Here is a 24,742-nt window from a genome sequence, read left to right as displayed (position 1 = left end):
CAGCGTTACCCTTTTCTGCCTTCATATAAAAATGCATAGAAGCAGGCACAAACACATACTTATACATATATTATATGTATATGTATATGTCAGTGAAAAAACATACTAATACATTTTGGTATAGTACCCATAAATCTCCTACAGAGTCGCTTCTAAACGTTAATAAATTTCTTCGACGTCACCGCAGCTGTTCCGTAGTCAAATGTTCCTCAAGCAACAAAACATGTGTTTCCATGTTTGGCATGCTTTCGATTACTGCAGCCACGTTCTAAGAATAATGCCAAAAGCAAGTTAAACTAAATTAAATACATACATACAAACGTGCATTTGCGGTATCCCAACTTTATTAGAGCTTTCAGAGTGTTCATGAACGCATTTTGAAATATGTCAACATTATCTTGATCTTGCAGGTGCATTTGCGATCAAATATTTACTTCAGAATCTCCAAGAAGGTTTAAACAATAAAAATGCAAACTAAGCTAAATTGGCTAAGCGATTCCAAAGACAAGTGTTTTTCAAATTGATTTATTGATTCTGTTTTCTAATGGTTTTGAGGGGGTGTAGAACACATGCCATTGTTGTTGCTATGCTTATACTTATGCTATGCTATGTATGTATAACAAAGGCTTTCTTACACTTGTTGCAAAGAGAATGAAACGAATTGAATATAAGAGATGGGGATTGAACTTCCAATAATGATAATAGCGGGACGCTCTCATATAGAAAAAATCCTGTTCAAGTCAATTAATCGGAAACACAGCTTCAGTAGAATTACACAGTACATATGTATATTATTGTTGTAATTCTACCGCAAGCTAAGATTAAGTAGGAGAGAACTCTTGCGATTGCATTCCATTTCCTATTTTTGGTCCAGCTCTGATTCAGCAGAATAGAGGGTTTTCAATGAGAAGCTTTATTCAAGGCAGAAGCGCACTTTCCATTGCCTGCCTAGGAACCACCGCTGTTGAAATTATGTTATATATCTATATATCATATCGAGTCATAGTGGACTTTGACCGCAGAATCAACCAAATGGTACTCATGCAGAAGCCCTCGCACCTACAGTGTCCAGATAAAGAAAACCTGAATGAGTCAGGGGAGAAAACTCAGCCGAGTGTGATGTATTAAAAGGGCAAACTGATGAAGCAAATGTAACAACGTTGAAAGAATATAACAAAGCAAATTGCAAATCTCAGCAATCGCGGAGTATTCAGTTTGTAGTATAGTGAAAAAAAGTTGAAAAAGTGTAAGCGAAATGTAAATGGTTGGAGTTGGATACGGGTTTTGAGATCCTGTGGTTCCAACAATACCAAAACGTACTTTTCAGTCATTCATTCTTCACAATTTTCTTCCCAATTTACATCTATTTTGCTTTTCGCTACTTCGCGCACAAGTAGCCACCATACTCTGCAACCCAATTTCGAACACACAGCCGCAGTCACATTCCCGTCAGTATTCAGAGTCGCATCCGAGTCAGTAACTTTACTAATACATCTTCACTTAAGACAATGTCGACTTCAGTAGTATATTTAGTATGTACGAGTAGATATATTTATATATACAGAAATCCACAACACAATCAGGTGTACAATGAAGAAATAGATAACGTTGACGGGGTTGTAACCTTACGGCCGTAGTGAATGCATCAGCATGCAAGCCTTTTCGAGTTAACTTCAACGAAGCGTAAGGCGACATAAAGCAACCATTGCAGAAGTGCAGCAGAAACTCTATTAAAGTGTCTCTGCTGTTAGGATTGCAATGGCCATACACATACGAGTATATTATATGCGCATACATATGCAAATATGTATATAACTAGTGGATACGTCAAGTCCAAGGGCATGCGGAGATTGGCCAGGTGGGTTGACGGTGGACTTTAAAGAGGTCTGGGTATGAAGCGGATGAATGGACTGTCAAGCGGAAGACTCTTGGTAAATGGGTAAAAACAGGAAAAGGCTGGCAATGAATGTGTTACTACTAGGCTTTGTAATTACCTCAAATTGCGGGAAATACAAAAACTGAGCGCTGCGCGATGAATGACCGAGCTCGTCGGCGAAGTGAATAGCAGTGGCTTGTAACCTCAACTTTTTCAAACTTTCAACTTTTCAACATTTCAGCAATTGTTTGTTTGTTCACTACAATATTTGTAATGAATTCATTTGATGCCTTCAGCGGGCCACTTGACGGACGTGCGGCTGTTGATAATGGGAATAGCTATAGGATGCACTCTTTGATCGCAGACTATCGCAAAAGGACCTTGCGTAATTTCAATTGATTTTCGAGGCACTGCAAACAGTCAAGCACTAAAGGCACAAGCACAACCAGCAAAAAACTAATTAAATTTTCCAGTAATGTCCGCTTCTACCAATCGATTTATTTTATTTTTTCTCATCGTCCCATACATATGTATCTATGTATGAATGTATTCCTAAAATGTCGAAAAGAAACTTTTGCTAAGTTTTGTTTGCCAGTCAGTCGTCTTGTTAATGCCACCGACTATGTAGCGAACTAAAGTGATGGGATCGCCTCAACAACATACCGTTAGAACATCATCTGTTCTGCTCTACACTACTGTTTTACAGTCTGTTCTTTCCTTTTTCAACTAACAAAACTGCAATGTTTTCTGCTTCATTTTCCATTTTTTCCATTTATGCCATAGATATTGCTGAGGAAAAAACAACAACGGCATGCATGAAAAAAAATTATAAAAAAAATTTTAGTTGGCAGGGGGTGGTAGTTTGTTCTCTTCACTTGCCATAGTGTTGGTAATTAAGGCCAGCTACTATGTGAGTGTGAGCGAGCAAATGCGTGTAAGAGAGTGGCAGGCGTGTATAGAAAAAATAGCAAAAAAGCCGAGCGACCAGGCTCAGGGGTTGATTTTTTATTTCTGTCCTCGCTGATTTTTCTACATTTTTTCTCTTTTTTCCTCGACTCGTTTCATTTGTTTAGATATTGCGGAGTCAGCTACATGTACGTATGTACATACATATATACAATGTGAGTATGAGTATTGGTATGAATACATACCGACTTGTCGTCGTCGTCGTCAACAGCAGCTGCAGCGCCACGCCACCACAGCAACGGTGATGCCAACGTCACAGTCAACCCCTGACATGGATGAGTGCGTGAGTGACGGAGGCAGTGAGGGAGTAAAAGAACATAGCTTGCGGTTCTAGTTGTGTAGTCGGACATTGCTGTAGTGGTACTATTGGTCGTAGCTGTGGCAGGGGTAGCAGTAGTTTTGTACCAACAACAACACCGAGCAGTGGTTTCATTGCCGCTCCCTGGACGTACTACTGAGACGGATTGGTAATTTTTTTCATTCCCTGCTCGAAATACATACATACATATGTTTATACGTATGTACGTCAAGATGCATAATAATATACTTATACATGTAAGTATTTATATTTATTTGCATGTGCAGGCTATAACCGCCATTTTTTATACGCGATTTTTTTGATGACGCCGCTTGACGAAAAATAGAGGGTGTCATTGTAGCGTTGTTAGGGAGATTTTTGTGGGTACTTGTTGTGAGGGTGCTCTCTGCATGAGCTAGTATTATAAATTAGCTGTGTGGTCCAATTCGCTTTAGTTAAGAAACGTATGTTTTAAGGGTATTTATGTTTTATTTTGAAAATGGCGGTTTTAAGTAAAATTGGTAAAATCCGTTTTGGAGAAATTTCAAGGGCAGTTGACTTTCACACACAAGAAGCTTTATAACTCTTACAAATGGCGTCGTCGTCAAGCATATTTGACCTTTGTTTGCTAGGCAGCTGCAGTATACAAAAAGCCAAGCAATGGAGCGCGTAAAGGTCAAAAAACAGATTTCCAGCACTCAAAATTGTTTTTTTCTTTTATTGTTTGACTTAGTAAAGAAGTTATTCAAAAACAAAGCGCCAATTAAGAAGAAGAAGATATACATATAAATTTCTTACATTAGTTTATAACAAAAAACGAAAGCAAAATCCCATCCAGTTCAAACAGTTCCTATGTAAAATCGGTCATTGAGTTCGAAAATTCACATAAGTTCCTATCAGGAAATTCGTAAAAAATGGGTTGGAAAATAAGTTCATAGCGTGTTTATATTATTTTATTTTCTTATATTTTAAAACGATTTGTTTGCTGTTTAGATTCAATCGATAGAACTCTTTCTGCTCTACAGAACCTTTTTAATTGTATTATGGTTTGCAAATTCACAAATTGTGACTTTGACGTCGATGACACGTCCCGCAGCGGAAGGTCTTCTGAATTCTATGAAGAACATCTCAAATCACTTTTGAAAGAGAACGGTCAAAAAACCAGTCGAGAATTAGCGAAAAAAATTAACCGCGATCAAAAAACGATTCCCAATCACCTTCATTCAATGGAATTTACCGAAAAATTGGGAGCCTGGGGGCCTCACGAGCTCAACGAAAAAAACAAAGAAAGTCACCTTCAAATTGCTTCTCAGCATCTCGCCCGCCATCGAGCAACACGCGGTCATAAACAGCGCTTTTTGTATCGAGTCGTCACGGGAGATGAGAAATGGTGCCTATACATCAATCTGAAGCAGAGAAAGGAGTGGGTGGCTCCAGGAGATACGCCAAAGCCGAGATACAAGCCGGATCTTCATCCAAAGAAGATCATGATCTGTGTTTGTTGGGACTGGGAGGGCATGGTGCACTGGGAAATGCTTGAAAAGAATGCTTCGGTCAAAAAAGAGTTCTACATTGCCCAGTTACACCACGTGAGTGAAGCTATTCGACTGAAAAAGCCTGATGAACATGGTCAAACTACGCTTCTTCGCGACAACGCCAGGTCCATGTTGCACAAGTCGTCAAAGCCGTACTCCAAGAGTTCGAATGGAAGATCCTTCAGCATACACCGTATTCTCCGGACATTGCACCGACCGAATACCATCTTTTCCTCTCCCTAGCAAACCATATGACAGGTGTTACCTTCGATAACAAAGACGTCCTTAAAAACTGGATCAACAACATCTTTGATACCAGACCAGGCGATTTCTATCGGAACGGCATCTACGAATTGGTCGAAAGATGGAAAAGAGTCGTAAACAACAACGGCGAATACGACGAATTGATTAACTAATTGATATAATTATTGATTTTTGTTTAAATTAAAGCCTTCGGTAAAAGCGCTACGAACTTATTCCCAACCTAATACATATGTATATTTCTTGCAAAATTGCAGATTTTCATATTTAAAATTTTTTTTTTCACTTTGTAAATGCCTTGTAATGTAATTTAATTACCTTTAGTTTTATGTACCACTTGTTTCTCAAGATATTGCGGATTTTCTGACTCAGCTATTGATTTTATATAGGAAGTTATTTACATGAAATATAATTATAACACAATTAATCCATTGATACAATTTCTTTGATCCATTATTCGATAGCAGAAAATTGCCGAACACGCAAAACACTTGTCTTATTTATGCCTCTCACAAACAAACTAAACATGCTATATAGCTAAAACTGAGAACGTATCTTCGAGACAAGTGTACAAACATAAAAAATAATAATAATCGAAAGTCGAATGTACGTAGCCCGCGAAATTTGAAAATTCGCGTATCTTGGAAAGGATGAATATAACTGTGAAAACGCAGGCAGAAAGAGAATAGGAGAATAAGCTGATACAATAAACAGTAAGCGACATAGACATTAGGAAGCTTAACAGTATACAATATTTAACTTATATTTTATTTCCGAATGCTAGAATGTTTCGGTAATGGCACAATTCCATTCCTGAAGTGAGAATCTGGAAGGGCTGCAAACTACGCTTCCACGCATGCATTTTTTTAGGACTTTCATCGCTAGTGGCCAAATCTGATGAATACGGAGGATGCTCCAACAAGTCGAACTATAATTCATAGATTTTAGCGAATGTCAAAATGCTCTTGTGACACGGTGACAATTTTTTCTTTGGCAAACTAGGTATTTTTTCACGAATTTTTTCCTTCAGCTGTTCTAAAAGGTTACACTGTTATTCAAAATTTATTGTTTTATCAGTTTGCAAGTAATCCATAGCAAAATCCCTTTCGCTTCCCAAAAAACTAATGCTAACACCTTCTTCGCCAATTTCTGAAGCACCAAATTCACACCACTCTTTAGCCTCCTGTATTGATTCATCGCACAAAATTCAGTTTATCCTATCGAAAACGCTCTAAATTTTGCTGAGGAAGTTTGTTTTTGTTCCATTTTTAGCGAAACAGCTTTCTAAAACCCAATACTTTAAGTCCAAATAATTCTGACACAGCCCAATGAGATGCCAAAGGCGTCTACTAAATCTCTTTTAGTCACTCGAGGATTTTCCAATACGACATCCTGTATTTTTTCTACGATTTCTGGTATTAATGCTGTTTTTGGACGACCTTGACGTGGATCCTCTTCAAGGCTTGCACTTTTAAATCCAGCAACCCATCTTTTTACTGTGCCAATTGATGACGAATAGTCCATATACACTTTCCACATTCGTTCATGAATTTCCCTTGCTTGTAAGCCTTCAAAAATATAAAAATTCAATCACTATACGTTACTTGGTTTTTTCATTGTAGAAAATGCTGTGACACGTCGATACTAAATTGCTTATAAACAAAGAATAAATTGACAAATTGAAATAAAGCTTCACATACGTTCTTATGAAGAGTGTACCAACATAACAAGAAAATATGTACAGGGCCCGGTACTCGAAGTGTAACCAACTTCAGACCGCTCGCGCAACTGATGTACGAGCATCAGCCGTCTGTTAGTTGGCTAAATGAAAAATTTTGCTGAGAGTAAACGCGAAAAAAGAAAATCAGTAATCACGAAACGTCATGGGGGTGGTCATAAAAAGACTGCAACGTCACGCGAAATAGTTCAAAAAGTAAAGAAGCGTCTTCAGCGAAATCCCCGACGAAGTGTCAATCAAATGGCGAAAGAACTGAAAATATTTGGCCGTAGCATCCGCCGCAATCTCATTTTTCAGAATCAAAATTAAGCCTTACAAGATCCAAAAGGAGCATGATCTCACACCAAAGCAGCAACAAGTCAGACTTGAGAGAGCGACGGAGCTGTTTCGCGGTCAATTTCCGAACATTGTGTTTTCTGACGAGCAATGTGTGTTTTTCAAATTGAGCAATTCGAAAACTCCCAAAACGATAGGGTTTATTTGACCGACTGTTTATATGAGAATTTGAGGCATCGATTGGCCACCAGAAGCCAGCGCCCGCTACAGGTAATGGCTTGGGCCGCTGTAAACACAGATGGGCGCTATCCAATCGTTTTCATCGAGCCTGGCGTCAAGGTAAATACAACATATTGTCGGGAAAGTATTCTGAAGGTTGCTTCGAAGCCGTAGGTAGACAAACATTTCGGTCGCAGACCATGGAGGTTTCAACAGGACTCGGCACCGTCTTACAAAGCTCAAGTGAACCAAGAATGGCTGAAAAACAGACGCGAGTCCGATGGATTATTCTCTTTAGGCCATTTTGAAGAGCAAAGTCAGGCAAAAGGTGCTCATATCGAGCAAAAGTAAATTGATTCTTAATTTTGTAATTTCACACAATTTTTACTTTGAATTGAATAAAAGTAATTTTCCAAACTAAATTGATGGTTTTTTAATTGGTTGCACTTCTTATCGATCTGCAAAACATATTGAACAACCTAGTGCACATGTACAATCTAATAAAAGTTCCATAACAAAACAAATTTAAATGCTGCTAAATAGGCGTTTCCTTTTCGCAATACGCGTTGTGCAATTCCTTGGTTTTAGTTTTCCTATATACGAGATGTGTTCAGGTATCGCGAATTTTTTGTTTTTTCAAAAATTATTTATTCATTAATATCCATTTTGTCCCCTTCAAAGTAATCCCCATGAGATATTATGCACATGTGCCAACGTTTTTTCCAATCTTCGAAATCATTTTTTATCTTGTTCAGCTCCTCCTTCGATGCCGTCTTTATCTCGTCAATCGTAGCGTAGCGTCGTTCTTTTATGGGCCTCTTCAGCTTCGGGAACGAGAAAAAGTCGCAAGGGGCCAGATCTGGGGAATACAGTTACTGTGGCATCATTAGTGTGTTGCTTTGGCCAAAAAGTCGCGCACAAGCAAAGATGTGTGAGCAGGGGCGTTATCGTGATGCAAGAGCCAATTTTTGTTCTTCCACAAATCCGGGCGTTTATTTCCTTATTGACCGTTTTACCCTGTGGCAAGAACTCATTTTGCACAACGCCCCTGCAATCGAAGAAAACGGTAAGCAAAACTTTTACATTCGGGCGAACTTGGAGCGCCTTTTCGGTCCCGGTTCGTGCGGCAGTTTCCGTTGAGATGATGGAGCTTTGATGTCCACGTCATAACCATAAACCCACGATTCGTTACCAGTTATGATCCTCTGGAGCGAATTTGGGTCATCGCGGACAGAGTCCAACATCTCATTAGCAATGTTCATGCGATGCTGCTTTTGGCCGAAATTGAGCAGTTTTGGTGCGAATTTTGCGGCGACCCGTCCATGCCAAATCATTGAAAAAAATCGAATGGCATGAGCCAATCGATATGTCTAGGCCCTCAGCATCTTCTCTAACGGTAATTCGACGATTAGCCATACCATATTCTTCACTTCATCAATTTTTTCGTCTATTGTTGAAGTCCTCGGGCGTCCGGCACGCTTTTCGTCGTTCACATCTTCTCGGCCTTCTGAGAACATTTTGTACCACCGATAAACGTTGCTTTGGTCCGGCCATCTATGGCCAACATTCGTAATGCATCCGCGCACTTAATTTCGTTTTTCACACAAAATTTTATACAAGTTCTTTGATCCATCCTTTTGAATAGGTAAAAATCGAAGAAGAGCCGAAACACGTGCAAGCAAAGCAGCAGTCAACAATTAACTAACATTCAAAATGTCCGAACTCGTCGGCTTGAGTGAGAGACATGAGTACCAACATATCGCCATAAAATAATCGAAATTCGAATGTACGTAACCTGCGGAAATTCAAAATTCGCGATACTTTTTGAACACACCTTGTACACACCCTAAAGATCAAAAAATGTCACGCCCATCTGCAGCAAAATATTTGATGAAGTCGAACTTATCGTTGCATGAAGCTGAAGCAGTTTTATATATCCAAAGACACGATTCAAGACGATCCAAAAACACATTGAAAACAAAAAACTTACAAGAACTAAAGCAAACTCAGAACGGAATTGCCCAAACTTAATATTCATGTTTTCCCAAAAAAGGTTTGGCCGTATATTTGTGTTTACCACCAATTTACTGTTTTGATGAATAAAATATAACTTCATTACCGTCAGCTGTAAAATGTTGGGAAGAACTAGCCAACAGTCGGCTGGTGCCAATCCTATTGAAAATATTTGGAAATTAGTTCAACAAAATTTTAAAGAAAAACGAAATATGGGCGGCCAATGGATTAAATGGATTTAGATTAAAATCCACAAATTGCGCAGAAATTAACATAAACTATGACTCGAACATCTGAAACCTTTATAGCCAATGGTTAGGTTAGGTTAGCCTGGTTGGCATTAAGCCACGCATAGACCTTTTGATCCCTAACGATACCAAATGAAGACCGACCTCTATGAATACTGAAAGTATACATCATGTAGGATGTCAACGCTTTTGGCGAATTTGGGAGATCAGCTTTTGAGACGTCCTCCAGACCCTCAAACAGTGGGCCTCCCAGGCATTATAAACGCGTTTTTAATAATGCTGGATAAACACACAGAAGGTTTTCTAAAGTTTAGTTCTGTGCAGTCTTTTCGCGAGAGCGTAAGTACGAATTGAGTCAACTTTTTGTTGTTAGTTCTACACATAACTTTTGCTACTTTAGATGCGGTCAGATTAGTCCACCTAGCTTCCACTCACTTTTTCATATAGTCGTCCATTTCGTTATATACTATGATTAGCAGTTTTAGGGTATCGTTCTCTAGTTCAAATGGTAGTTTAACAGCACTTTTTGCTATCTTATTATCTATCTATCCTATTTAGCCAATGGTGGTGACTATACATTTTACTGAATACGAAATCGTATATTGCGTATAATAAATATTATAAGCCCATACGGCGGTCACATTTCTATTAGAAACACTGTACACTGACGCGCCAGTCGTTTCTGTCTCGTGCTAACCGGCGCCAATTAGAAACACCAAGTGAAGCCAAGTCCTTCTCCACCTGATCTTTCCAACGCAGAGGAGGCCTTCCTCTTCCTCTGCTACCACCAGCTGGTACCGCATCGAATACTTTCAAAACCGAAGCGTTTGTATCCATTCGGACGACATGACCCAGCCAACGTAGCCGCTGGATCTTTATTCGCTGCGCTATGTCTATGTCGTCGTAAAGCTCATACAGCTCATCGTTCCATCGTCTGCGATATTCGCATCTTACACAGAGTCTTTCTCTCGAACACTACAAGCGTCGCTTCATCGGATGTTGTCATCGTCCAAGCTTCTGCGCCATACGTTAGTACGGGCATGATGACAGTTTTGTAGAGTGTTAGTTTTGTTCGTCGAGAGAGGACTTTACTGCTCAGTTGCCTACTTAGTCCAAAGTAGTACTTGTTGGCAAGAGAGATTCCACGTTGGATTTCAAGGCTGACATTGTTATCGGTGTTAATGCTGGTTCCTAAATAAACGAAGTCTTTTACAACCTCGAAATTATAACTGTCTACAGTGACGTGGGTGCCGATACGCGAGTGCGTCGACTGTTTGTTTGAAGACAGGAGGTACTTCGTTTTGTCCTCGTTCACCACCAGACCCATTCGCTTTGCCTCTTTATCCAGTTTGGAGAAGGCAGAACTAACAGCGCGGTTGTTAAGGCCGATGATGTCAATATCATCGGCATACGCCAGCTATTGTACGCTCTTATAAAAAATTGTGCCTGAGCGATTAAGTTCTGCGGCTCGTACGATGCTCTCCAACATCAAGTTAAAGAAGTCACACGACAGCGAGTCCTCTGTCTGAAACCTCGTTTGGTATCAAACGGCTCGGAGAGGTCCTTCCCAATTCTGACGGCGCTGCTGGTGTTGAGCAACGTCATCTTGCAAAGCCGTATTAGTTTCGTGGGAATACCAAATTCAGACATCGCGGCATACAAGTAACTCCTTTCCGTACTGTCGAATGCAGCTTTGAAATCGACGAAAAGATGGTGTGTGTCGATTCTCCTTTCGTGGGTCTTTTCCAAGATTTGGCGTATTGTATATTAAGTATTTCGTAGATGGTAGACTTTCCAGGTCTAAAGCCACACTGATAAGGTCCAATCAATTGGTTGACGGTGGGTTACAGCCTTTCACACAATACGCTCGCTAGAACCTTATAGACGATATTTAGAAGACTAATCCCGCGGTAATTGGCACAGATTGCAGGATCGCCCTTCTTATGGATTGGGCAGAGCACACTTAAATTCCAATCGGCAGGCATGCTTTCATCCGACCATATTTTGCATAGAAGCTGATGCATGCACCTTACCGGCTCCTCACCGCCATGTTTGAATAGCTCAACCGGCAGTCCGTCTGCGCCCGCGGCTTTGTTGTTCTTTAGCCACGTTATTGCTATTCTCACCTCGTCATGGTCGGGTAGCGGAACGACAATTCCGTTGTCAACGATTGGGGTGTCGGGATCTTCACACTCTCTGTGACATGCGCAGCTATCACTGTTTAAAAGGTTCGAGAAGTGTTCCCTCCATAATTTAAAATTGCTCTGGATGTCAGTTACCAGATCGCCGTCTTTGTTCTTACAGGAAAACGCCCCGGTCTTAAAACCTTCTGTAACCCGCCGAACTTTCTGGTAGAATTTTCGGGCGTTGTTCCTATTGGCCAGCATCTCAAGCTCCTCGCACTCACGTATTTCGGCCTCTCGTTTCTTCTTTCGGATAATACGTCTCTCCTCCTTTATTAACTCTCTGTAGCGATCCCACATGGCTCGCATTGCGCCCGTTCGCAGCGTGGCTCTATAGGCATCATCCTTTCTATCTGCGGCAGCATGACATCCCTCGTCGTCCCAACTGTTTTTTCGGTCTCGCCGGAATCCGATTTCTTCTTTGGCGGCGGTGCGTAGAGAACGAAAAATATTGCTCCATTGTTCGTGCACACCGGTTTGTTGGGCTGTACTCTCAGTGAGTACAGTGAGAGTCGAGTGGCGAAACTTCTGACTGTCTGTTGCGATTGCAGCTTTTTGATGTTGAACATTGTTTGCGTAGGTAGATGTACGTTTTTTGCTGAACAGAGGCGTGTGCGTAGTTTGGTAAAGATCCGAGTCAATGTTGCGTCCTCGGATCGTACGTACTTCTAATACACTAGAAGCGTGTCTTCCATCTATCACAACATGATCGGTCTGGTTTCGTGTTTTCCGATCAGGAGACAGCCACGTTGCTTGGTGTATTTTCTTATGCTTGAATCTGGAGCTGCAGACTACCATATTTCGCGCCCCGGCAATCAGCCTCTGTCCGTTACCGGATGTTTCGTTGTGCAGGCTGAATTTTCCGACTGTTGGACCTTCCTTCCTTGCCCACCCTGGCGTTGAAGTCGCCAATCACGATTTTTATGTCGTGGCGGGGGCAGCGTTCATAAGAACGTTTCAGGCGCAAATAAGCGAGATGTTAAAAAATCGCGCTTTAATGCGAGACGCTCGTCCACCGGAGTGAACGACGGTACTTGGCGACGAAGTCTCTCTCCCACAACAATTCCGACACCGGATTTGCGCTCCTTACATGGCAGGTGTAATAGACGTCGCAAGGTCCTATAGTTTTCTTGCCTTGCCCCGTCCATCGCATCTCTTGAATGGCAGTGATGTCAGCCTTTACTCTCACGAGGACATCAACCAGCCGGGCAGAGGCACCTTACTCATTAAGGGACCGGACATTCGATTTTTTAAAGCAATAAAAATGAAGTAATAAAAACAAAATTCAAAAAATAATTGATGTCAAGTCATACCTACATGTTGCAGGGATAAAGACTTGGTGATTTGTTTCTGCGACTGCGTTGTGAAGCAGAGCTGTGTTGATGTCTATGCGTGTAACCGGGATACATTTTAATCCACAACTACAAAAGTAGTTCATAGCGTTTGTTCATTATTTACATAATGAAGGTATGTATATAAGATTATCAAATGTAATGTATATGCACATATGTATGTGCATGTCAATAGGAAATATTGTTCATAACAACAGGGACCAAACCGCAAATTTTTAAACTACAGTTTTTCAATAAATATAAACCCGTCATTTAAAAGCTTTCATATAAATAAATTTTGTTTTTCGTATACTTCATTCTGAAGACCTGAAAATTATCTAAGTAAATTATAAAAAAAAATGTTGTTGATACTTCATGATTCACACACAATGCTGTGCCTATGAATGTGCTCTGGATTCCTTGAGCAATTTTGGCAAATTTTTTTTTTGTGCACCAAGGGGCACATCTGTGTATATTCATATACATATGCGTATGGACATATCCCAATAGTCGTTGTTTTTCATATGCGTAGAGTAGAATGGGGTAAGATAGGTCTTTTTTTTTTTGGAGAGCTCTTGCTACGGTGTTTTTGCATTGATTTTGAAAAATAAGCAAGATTTTGAAAGGTTATTTATCTGCTAACATTTTGGTTATAATGACTTATGTTTGGCTAAATATTTTGGAAGCTGCATTCAATAAGACAAAGGTACTTTTTTTCGATATTTTCAAAATCGGGGGGCACGATAGGTCACTATATGTGAGGGGAAAAGAACAATGTACATGGCTTGGAAATTAACGTTTTAACTTTTATTTATAGAGTATGAACACTGCACATGTTATAAAAGTTAGGAATTTTTCTTTAATTCATTACGCGAGCACGCAATGTTTCGAACGGAATTTTAAATTGTTTAGAGGCTGATCGAACACTAGCGCCATCTCGGACTGCCGCGATTGCGTTTTTTACGTCTTCTTCACTTCGTTTCGGCGTTTTTCGCACATAATTACGCACCATTTCGCTGCAAAAACAATTAAAATTTATTTTATTCAATTAAAAGTAGTGACCTATAATGCCCCCAGACGGCTGACCTATAGTGCCCCCAAGCACATGTTTTATGTTAATGTCGATAGTTTTTTTAAAAACAAAAATATCAAAAAACTAACACATTATTCGTGTTCAGCATTATTTTCTACGTAAAATAAAACTCACCTGACAAATATTTACATACATTAAATGCACTGCACCGTAGAATAAAAAAAATGCTATGTCGGAGAAAAGCTCACAAAAAACTACACGACGCCAGAACTAGGATAACTAATCAATGGTGACGGCCGAAATGACAGTCGCGAACGTTGTTCCCCACCACGTATTCAATTCACATAAGACGAGTGACCTCTGCAAAAACAGTGCGACGAAAACCCCACCTACCTATTGTGCCCCCATACCTATCTTACCCTACTCTACTCTACATTTTGCGTTCGTTGAAAGTTTGTATGCATTTCTATATGAGCCGTTTTTTTTTGAAAGTGGTGTAAGTCCATTTTATATTATATGGAGATATTTAAGGGTTTGCATTTGAATGGTTTGAAAAATATTGGAATATGTTAAAGCACTGATTTTATGTTTTTTAAATATTAAATTGTTTAGAATTTATAATGTAATTATTATTTAAGTATGATTAACAAAAATTTTTACTTTTAATGACTTCAGAAGCGCTTACACCACTTTCAAAGTCAGCAAAAAGTAAAAATCTTACATTTACAAAATATGAGATCGTGTGTAATGGCTTTCGTACTGCGGAAAGCTTTGGATATGCTCCTTTATGTGGGTTAGGTGGGCATATGAAATCTTCTAGACGATCTTGGCATCCGGCCACGCTTATCCATTCCATCATCTTTTGATTTTAAAACACGATCTAATTGTCCTATAGTGTTTGTAAATTTTTCCACCCGGAACAGATAAATTATATAATATTTAAATACACATTTTCTTTGTGCTCCTTTATAACAAGCTTTTAAGAGAAATACATTTTGATTTTTAAAATCTACCAGCTTCCAAAAAATGTCGAAATTTTGTTTCCGGTCAGTTTCACTAACAAGAGTTCTACTATGTAATATTTTTGTCCGCTGTTGCGCAACATTTTTTTGTTCTTTTGCGTATTTGTATTATTGTATTTTCGTATTGCGGCCGCCGTAGCCGAATGGGTTGGTGCGTGACTATTCACAGAGAAAACGTCGGTTCGAATCTCGGTGAAACACCAAAATTAAGAAAAACATTTTTCTGATAGCGGTCGCCCCTCGGCAGGCAATGACAAACCTCCGATTGTAGTTCTGCCATGAAAAAGCTCCTCATAAAAATATCTGCCGTTCGGAGTCGGCCTGAAACTATAGGTCCCTCCATTTGTGGAATAACATCAAGACGCCCGCCACAAATAGGAGGAGGAGCTCTGCCGAACACCCAAAAAGGCTGTACGCGCCAATTATATATACATATATTTCGTAGAATCTGACGCTTGGTTATCTGAAGAAGCAGTGTCATCTGAACTCAACACGGGTTGTATAATTCTCTTTCTTTTAAAGTATTTATTTAAATAATTATTTTCATCAGAATGGCTTTCTGTATATAATTTTAGGACTCTTTTTTTGTTTATATTGATTGAGGTGATTTCTATGAAGAAAGAATAATACAGTATTAAAATTAATTCAAATGTAGAATGGCATGTATCAAGACAAGATTTTTTTCTGTATATACTCGCCTGAATCACTGTCCGATTGTAAATTTCAATTTTCCATTTTAATAAATATAAAATTTGAAATGCACACTTATTACCAACTTAACCCTTTCTCGATATTGTTGCCATATGGCAACAGTAAACTTTAAAAGCCCGTCAACACTCTCTTGTAAAAAATATCAACTTTTTTGTTACATATTTTCAAAAATTGAAGTTTAATGGTTAAACGGAAATAAAATAAATAATAACCGCCCATTATATATCGGTAATACAACATTTTTAAAGAAAGCCTTCTGGCATATAGCACTTCACTCTGAAATTTGTATTTTGCATTTTTAGATTTTTGAGGCATTTTGGGCAAATGTTTTCAACAATTTTTGAATAAAGTATATAGAAAAATGTTCAATCTGTCATTTGGCATATAAATATTTTTTCGCTCGCAGCTTTAAAAGCTGTGCTAATTTTTAAAACTAAGCTTGTTGCCATATGGTAACAAATTTCTCGTAAGGTGTTAACTTGCATTAGATTGCAAAAGAAGTTTATTTGCGATTGAAACCAATACAAAATATTTAATATTATTAAAAAAAGCACTTAACAAAAAAAATAAAAAAAAAAAATTATTTGTATTGTTATTGGTCCTAAAATAAATACTCAGACAAAAATTTGGATTTCTTGGATGGCGCAATAAAAAGATGTAGCGAAAGGGTTAACACTTAATAGTTCAAACGTAATAATACGTCTTACCTCCTTCAATATATTTTATACATTACTATATTTCATACAGGGACTTTATATTGTATAATAAACGGGGAAAACCCGAAATTCCGGGAAACCATAAAAATGTTTAAGCCATTTACCGTGTTGCCACACATATAAAAATGCACTAAGGAAATTATGTAGTACCATTTTGAACTAAATAGTAGTATGTCTTTGAAGAAAGTGGACTTACACCATTTTCAAAGTAATTATATTTGTAACTTCACTAACTACGAAAATTTGTAATAATAAAAATGATGAAAATTTGAACAGATTTTTTTCATAGTAAATTCTATTAATTTTTATCATTAACTAATTTTTTGACTAAATGGACGTACACCACTTTCAAAGAAACGGCTCATATACATACATATGTATGTGTGTATGTCCCGATTTACACGAGGAGACATCTGGAAGGGAGACACTGGAAATTCTTTTTTGATGTTTCATTCGCGTACACACGGGCAAAAATGTTTCCGCGACATTTTGACATTTAATACTTTAGCATCGTCTGGTTCGGATGTATTCTAGCACGCGCTTACATGTAAAGCAGAGAGCGTTCGACAACAGTTTCTTAAATATATGAATGAAAAATGCAAACTGGTTAAATAATAAATAATTTGTTGTTTTTTTTATTGAAATATATTTATAAATTCTTATACTTGAATAAAAAAAATTAAATTAAAAATACTTCATATGTAAATAATTAACTTAAAATTAACTTGAGTATCTAGAAATGCAGGGAAAAATTAGAAATCAACATAAACATGTCCCATAACTATTTTAAATTATACCTACTTTACTAGCAAAAATAATCGTGCATTTCCCAAGCAGCGTTCGGATGTTTGTCATCGTTGTTATCTTCCGTTTGATTGAAAACCAACACATAACTTAGAACTTTCTTCCACAAAAGAAGAAAACGAATGAAGCAACTGTCAAAAATTGCTTTAAGATAAGAAATACGAATAAGAAGAGGAAAGCGTGTCGCCGAGTACGGGAGACAAAATCCCTTCTCTCTTCCTGACCGTCCTTCACCCTTGAACAAAATGTTTCCCTTCCAGATGTCTCCTCGTGTAAATCGGATCTATGCGCGTTGGCTTTCTGAAAGGATATTATAATGATATTTTCTCATCAACATAGTTTAGATTTGATTAAAGAGATTAAATATAGGAATGTTTAAATGTAATTCCCTTATGAGTGATTTATATAAATGAGTATAAATTATTTTATACAGAACAAAAGTTTCTAAATATCAAATATAAAAAACCTAAATACACTATTTTAAAGTAATTATAACTAAAATAACCTCAAAATATTTACCAAACTTTCCTGGTTTGAATTGGAGCATAAAAAAAGTTGTGCAAGGAGAATATGACACTTCAGGACTTTAACCTGAATTAAATATGCGCCACAAAACCCATACGAATAATTTCGTCCACTTTATCGTCTGCGCCACAGTTTAACTGCGTAGAACGCTTACTCAATCGCAAAATCAATCGCTTCGCTGTGAGCATGAAATATTACGAATCCCTTACTACCGTGTTGAAATTCCTTTCAACCGCGGTGAAAAAAAATCTGAAGTCCTCTGCTAGTATGGAAAACAATAAAAATCTAAAGTTCTGAACTAGTGTGGTAAATACAAATCTGAAATTCCCTACAAACGAATTTCAATTTAGACCCGAAATAAGTTCATTTAACATTTGCGCCATCTCATTCTTCGATTTTGTACTTGGAAAAAGCTTTTTTTACAGTTCGACTTCTCATTTCATTAACATTCTCGGCTTTCAGCTTACTCCGAAATTCCGTAATACCATTAAAACTATTAAGAGTGGCAACGCGTGCCATCAGCTGACCCTCTTGTAAATGTCAAATACGACGTCAACTCAAATTGTTTCCGTCACAATTTGTAAGCAATTTTTTTCTATTGTGGCTGTTTTAAGGGAGCGCAGCTTATTCTTTTTTATTAATTCCAATACAATTATTTTGTGCGTTCGTATAAACAAATTTAATCACAAAATAATATTCGTTTAAGCCTAAATGTGTATTGTAAACGTGCGGTACTGCTCAACTATGCAGTTATAGTAACGCCTAGCATAAGCACTTGGCGTGGGTTCCATAGTTTTTCCAATAAAATCTTGTTTCCCTTATTCGTACATTTAATTGTACTGCTCTTCAATCGTTGCTTTAGACATATACATATAAATATATAATAAAAGGAAAAATTCAAATATCACATTCGCCGAAAATGTCTGTTGACGGCAGTGTACTCCCATCGGAACTATTGGTTGCACCTCAACCACTTATTGGCTTCTGTGGGTTAGAAACAACTCACAATCTTGTGCACAAAGCCGTATGGGATGCGTTTAGTGCTAATAGGAAAACTGATAAGTAAGTAAATGTTACCTATAGAAATGCAAACGTATCTGCAAGTTTACACCGCTTTTTCAGAGCTTCTGTGCAATTCAAACTTCTACCACCTGCTTATGAGTTTCCAGTTGCAAAACCGAAACGTGCTTCCTACGAATGGTACCAATCCAAGGGTATACTTAAACGCAATTGGATGCTTAAACATTTGCATGTACTGCCAGCAGTGGTGGTTTTGTTCCAAGATATGGAATGGAATGACCCACAGTGGTCTGAAAAGCAGGTGCAGTGTGCGTCCACAATACAAAATCTCAAAAGTGCTTTACAGGTTTGTGCTTCGTATACAATTATTTATTTGTTAAACTCAAGAGTTCATTTTCCAATTCAGGAACGCAACACCCGCTTGTGTCTCGTACTGTTGCAGAAATCGTCTCCCCTGCCACCAGGTGAAGATTTGTTAGCATCCGAACGTGCCGCTAGTTTAACTACCGCCTGTGGTATCAATAGTAAAATGTTATTCATTCTGCCGCATACGGAGCATTTAATGGGTGCGTAAGACAAGACTGAATATGGGAAATAAATATTTACATTTGTCATGTATATTTTCCTTGCTTAGGCTATACATTGCGTTTGGAATCTGCTTTCCTGGACATGGCTCAATCCTATTATGCACTCATGTCAAAACGTATTCGCGCACATCGTGACCAATTGACAACTGCACACACCAACCTCAAAATACGCCATCAGTTTAAGTTAGGTTTTGTTGCGGAAATAAGACAAGATTTTAGTACTGCATTAAAGTAAGTATACCTACTTAAAATGTATGCACAAGTGACGAGTTACGAATGTCGAAACGGAGCCTCAAATATTACATTTGTTCTATTCTCGATATTAGTCAGTGATAAATTTAAACTAGGCCAGCTTTTCATTTTCCTATTTTTCTTACGGCAGACATTATACTCAGGCCTATGCCACACTGGATGAGATACGTATCACCGACTCCAATTGCCTTGAAATGAAAACTATAGCCGGATTCCTGAATTACAAACTATGTCGTTTAATGTTTAAATTAAAGGTGCCACGTGATGCAATCAACCATTTTATAAGTCATATAGAGAAATATAAGAATCGAGTAGGCTTTAAAGATTTAATATTCGAACACTATGCTTGGTTAAGTACGCAGTAAGTTAGTGTTTATAGCTCTTATTTGTTATTATATTTTACGAAAGAATGTTTTAAAATTTTTAGGCATAGTGTGTTTGCGGAACTTTTTTGCGAGGCAATTAAAAATGGGCTACCTGCATTACAAACCCAAAACCCTGGCATTTATTATTACAAAGCTGCGGAATTTGTAATGAAACGAAAAGAAGCTTTTCTGCAAAGCAACGGTAGCTAAAATACACAATTCAAATTTTACTTTTAACTAAATAAATTGTAACTTAATTGTTCCATCTTAGCTATGTTACTAAGTCCTACCGACCCAACTGGACCATCTGCATTGCAAAACAACAATTCAGTGGCACTATACACCGAATTCTTTGGCATACGTGCTGTCAAAACAGGCGATCCAATTTCAGAGCAACAAACTAATATGCTTATACGAGAAAATGAGAAATCTTTCAATCACTCGGTAAAAAACAAGAAAACCGAAAACAGAAATTATAACCCAAAATAACTTCCTTTGATTACAGAATGCAATAATAAATTTGCTTAGCCTAGCACGAGCACAGTTCAAAATTTACAAATGTCCACGATTTCGAAATAAACTCGCTATCGATATGGCCGAGGAATATTACAAAAGTGGTGATCATGCGAATGCGTTAACGTAAGTCTTGAAAATATTTCAGTTTGAACTTCAACTGATTCATTTATTTACAGTCTTTACTCGGTTATGCTGACAGATTATCGACGCGAACAATGGTCCTCTATATTCTCAGATGTTTTACTGAAAACCTTGCGTTGCGCCTTTTTATCAGCTTCGATTACCGACTTTATAACTTGTAGTATTGAGGCACTGTCATTGCGAGTGCGCTGCGAACAAAAAGAGCGAATTATCGTTCTCGAAAATCTGTGGAAAGTGTTTAAAGTAAATATTATATATCTCGCATCTGTAAATGAAATAGAACAATTTTATATCATATACACATTTTATTCTGCAGGGTGCCTCGCCAATATCTCACGGTCAAAGTGCACCTGAAATTATAGAGCGCTGGGACAATGCTTTCCCTGCCGTAAAGTCACCCATTACTATAGATTTGGATAAGTTAACAAAGCTGATGGAAATGTACGTCAGCTTCGAACATTTAGAATTGAAGAACGACGAGACTATTAACGTTAAACTAATTATCAAGTGAGTGTTAAAATTCTTATATTGGAAAAGTTCAAATCTTAATAGATATATGTTTCCTTCACAAAGGTTGCTTACAGATGTGCCCATTAAAATACACCACTGTGCCATTATCCTCACAGACGGCACTAACTTTTACAAGTTACCAGTTAATAGGTGTCAATCATTCCAGAGTTTGCACGAAATGCATGAGAATCAAAAGAACAACCAGCAACCAGAAGTTGCACTTCAACACTTTGATCCAGACTTGAAACTAGAACCCCATTTGTATTATCATCTGCATTTCCACACAGAAGCTTGTCAATTTTTGGAAAACACACAGTTGCGTGTTGCACGAATCGAAGCTCAAATGGGTTCTGAAAAATTGGGTGTTCAGTTCACAAAATCAGCAATTTTCACACGCAATCCCTTCCGTCATTATACGCGCAGTAGAGATCTCGATGATAATATAGAAATCAATCCGCTATGCTATATTACTCCTACGTAAGTTGAGTCATACACCGGAAAATTTTAATTTTCAATGTTGTTAATAATGATTTCATTTGAATTGCTATAGATTCCATTTAAACACACAATGCAACCTTAGCAAAGAAACGCAAATGTTAGTGAACGAATACTATCCGATAGCGACAACAATAAATAATCCGCACAATATTTTCCTGCAAAATGTTAGCCTCAACATTAGTGTACCGAATAATCTACGCAACCAAGGTAAGTGTAATAAAAAATGCGCTGAAGTCTTTCTGAAAGAAAACCTTTTTCCCAAATGCAAAAATAAATAATTAAGTAGCTTGCGACGATATATTGAGGAACGATTAAGTATGCCCATAAAGGTGATAGTCGTTCACACGAAATTTCCTTTAAGTACAATTTGATTATAACAAAATTGTATTTCTTCAAGAACTTAAGACTTATTCTTATATAAATTATTCCTATTCTTATTCCTTAATTTATCCATATAACCAACATGCTTTGACTTTCATTATCCACAGACAAATTAGAACGTTGGACAGTGTCTGTTTACAAAACCATTTCCAAGTATATAAAGCTCTCTCTAGTTTTGTATTTATCTGTGTCGTATATGTATATACTTAATATATAAAATATATAAATATAATTGGCGCGTACACCCTTTTTGGGGGTGTGGCCGCGCTCCTTCTCCTATTTGTGGTGTGCGCCTTGATGTTTTCCCACAAATGGAGGGTCCTACAGTTTCAAGCCGACTCCGAACGGCAGATATTTTTTATGAGGAGCTTTTTCATGGCAGAAACACACTCGGAGGTTTGCCATTGCCTGCCGAGGGGCGACCGCTAATAGAAAAAACTTTTTCTTAATTTTGGTGTTTCACCGATTCCGAATGCTAGTCACGCACCAACCCATTCGGCTACGGCGGCCGCCATGTATATACTTAGTCTTGCCATATATTCTGTGACAAATTTTACAATGTATACGGCGAGAACAAATTCACAGAAAAAAGGTCCATTATTCTTGCTTTTGTTCATATGCATTGTCTACTCAAAAATCATACTCAGTTTCTTGGCGAATTTCGCTCGTTAACATTGGAATGGCGAGGTAAGGAGGACCGCATTGCAGTGATTGCATTACAAAAGTGTGGTAAGAGTAAAAGTGAGATTTACGATTGCTGAAAAAACTTAATATTTCGAGAATGTTTGTTTACCGCACGATTAATCGTTTTTCCCCAAAGGTCCCTCCTCGTGAGATTCGAACCAGTGCAGGCATAAACATTTCTCATAACTGTTATAACTATTGCACACTTTTTCCTATTGTATTATTATAATAGACGAACTGAATCACATCAAACAGTGTCCGTTTTCCAGGCATTTTTGCGTTCTTTTTAACTCGCATACGATTTGATATTTTGATCAACAAATCACACTTACGATTACTTTATAACAGATTTTTGATTAACACATGTGTAACAACTCAGTCAAATAACGGTATATCGAATCATATTATGAATGAAGTAATTATGAAAGGCTCTCAAAATGCATTAAGAAGCGATGGTTTCAATTCAAAAAATTAAAATAACTTTAATATTTTAGTATGCGAAAACATTTTCTTAACCTCTCTAAGTATGTATTAAGTATTCTCTTATTCTCTAACACATATTTATACACCATCATATTTATATATGGGTGTATAGTATAATATTTTTAATTAGTGGCAGTTTTGCATTAGAGTTTGTTTTACGAAAGCGTTTACCCGTCGACTAGCCACATTGGTATAGACTCCTGGATACTCCTTGCGTGCACATCCGAAGCCCCACGAAACTATACCGCAAACGCGTCCGTCGTATACCACCGGTCCACCAGAATCGCCAGAGCAAGAATCTCTTTCACCTGGTATAGTCGCACAAAACATTGTGCTCGTTAACAATGCTTTACCCAAATAAGCCTGCATGCAATCACTTTTAGCCACGACGCTCACATGCGTCGTGCGCACCTGATCGGATGGTTGATTGTTATATTCGTCTGTTATACCCCAACCAGAAATTTTTACAAACTCATTATTTCCAGGAGTTGTATTGCATAGTCCAATTGTAGCAATACTTGGTCCACTTAACGTATCGGTTAATTTTAAGATTGCCACATCCATATCTAATGTCGCTGTGGAGTAGAATGGCGACACGAAATGCTGTTCGACTTGGCGTGTCACGCCCGGCTCGGAAAGTCGACTAGCGCCAGCATGCACTGTCAAGCTCGAAGATGGCACACCTTTGACACAATGGGCCGCTGTGAGTACACAACGTTTGGTTATTAACGAGCCACCACAGATGAATTCACCATTACGACGCAAATTCAACAAATACGGTACTTGATCTATGGTTGTCAGCTGGCCACCGACTATTCTTCCATCCAGCAGAGTAGAGAATTTCTGCGCAACACCATTGGAGAAGATTTGTAAAAATAGCAAAATAATTTTTTTATCAAATCTATTGCGACTACGCATCTCGGAATGCATTTTCTGCGATCGAGCAAAGACTTGAACTGGAGCGTGTGTAGCTATTTACATTGGTTGAACTACAAACATTTGTATTTCGGTACTCAAATTAAAGCAATTTAAAGAATTATGAACAGTTCGTGAGTTGGTTAATGAAGGTAATCCTTTGTATTGTAAGTCCATTATCAGTATGTGGGTACATATGCTGCAATCAAACCTAATTAAATAATGAAAATTGGTGGTTTACTGAATAAGTTGAAATACGCGTATAGATATGAATATTATAGGGTGTATCGCTCTTCATATAAAATAAAACTCGGTACATATACATATATGCACGAGGTGTGTTCAAAACATAAGATGAATTTTCAAATTTCGCGAACTACGTACCTTCGACTTTCGATTATTATTTTTTTTATGTTGGTACACTCGTCTCGAAGATAGGTTCACGATACAGCGATACAGCATGTTTAATTTGTTTGTGAGATACATAAATAAGACAAATGTTTTGCGTGTTCGGCGTTTTTCTGCTATCGAAAAAAATGGATCAAAGAAGTTGCATCAAATTTTCATTACATACATACATTAACATTCTCTGAATTTAGTACTTGAAAAAAGCTCATTTAACATTTGCGACTTCT

General features: G+C 37.9%; 3 protein-coding genes across 3 annotated transcripts in view; 1 reads left to right on the top strand and 2 right to left on the bottom strand.

The window, feature by feature from the left end:
* Positions 1–3,192, bottom strand: part of LOC128861864 (uncharacterized) — a 53,424-nt gene extending 50,232 nt beyond the window's left edge. The window contains exon 1 of the mRNA XM_054100240.1: positions 3,028–3,192. Within this exon, the coding sequence (XP_053956215.1) occupies positions 3,028–3,192 (165 nt within the window). The remainder of the gene's footprint in view (positions 1–3,027) is intronic.
* A 15,125-nt stretch (positions 3,193–18,317) lies between these two features.
* LOC128859733 (trafficking protein particle complex subunit 11) overlaps positions 18,318–24,742 on the top strand; it is a 32,018-nt gene continuing 25,593 nt past the window's right edge. Inside the window, exons 1-12 of the mRNA XM_054096788.1 lie at positions 18,318–18,817; positions 18,878–19,121; positions 19,182–19,341; positions 19,410–19,593; positions 19,745–19,975; positions 20,042–20,181; positions 20,251–20,423; positions 20,485–20,618; positions 20,672–20,879; positions 20,953–21,143; positions 21,210–21,623; positions 21,697–21,851. Of these exons, the coding sequence (XP_053952763.1) occupies positions 18,675–18,817; positions 18,878–19,121; positions 19,182–19,341; positions 19,410–19,593; positions 19,745–19,975; positions 20,042–20,181; positions 20,251–20,423; positions 20,485–20,618; positions 20,672–20,879; positions 20,953–21,143; positions 21,210–21,623; positions 21,697–21,851 (2,377 nt within the window). The 5' untranslated portion in view covers positions 18,318–18,674. The remainder of the gene's footprint in view (positions 18,818–18,877; positions 19,122–19,181; positions 19,342–19,409; positions 19,594–19,744; positions 19,976–20,041; positions 20,182–20,250; positions 20,424–20,484; positions 20,619–20,671; positions 20,880–20,952; positions 21,144–21,209; positions 21,624–21,696; positions 21,852–24,742) is intronic.
* On the bottom strand, positions 23,186–24,415 carry LOC128859734 (trypsin beta-like). The gene has a single exon (XM_054096789.1). The coding sequence runs from the start codon at positions 24,120–24,122 to the stop codon at positions 23,319–23,321; it is 804 nt and encodes a 267-aa protein (XP_053952764.1). The 5' UTR covers positions 24,123–24,415; the 3' UTR covers positions 23,186–23,318.

Source organism: Anastrepha ludens, chromosome 4, assembly GCF_028408465.1.
Source record: "Anastrepha ludens isolate Willacy chromosome 4, idAnaLude1.1, whole genome shotgun sequence".
In the NCBI taxonomy this organism is placed as follows: Eukaryota; Metazoa; Arthropoda; class Insecta; order Diptera; family Tephritidae; genus Anastrepha; species Anastrepha ludens.
Note: the sequence above shows the minus strand (reverse complement) of the source record. Positions and strands in the feature narration are given on the sequence as shown.

Excerpts from the sequence above, each read along its gene's own strand:
- LOC128859734 (XM_054096789.1), bottom strand. The coding sequence starts at position 24,122 with ATGCATTCCGAGATGCGTAGTCGCAATAGATTTGATAAAAAAATTATT.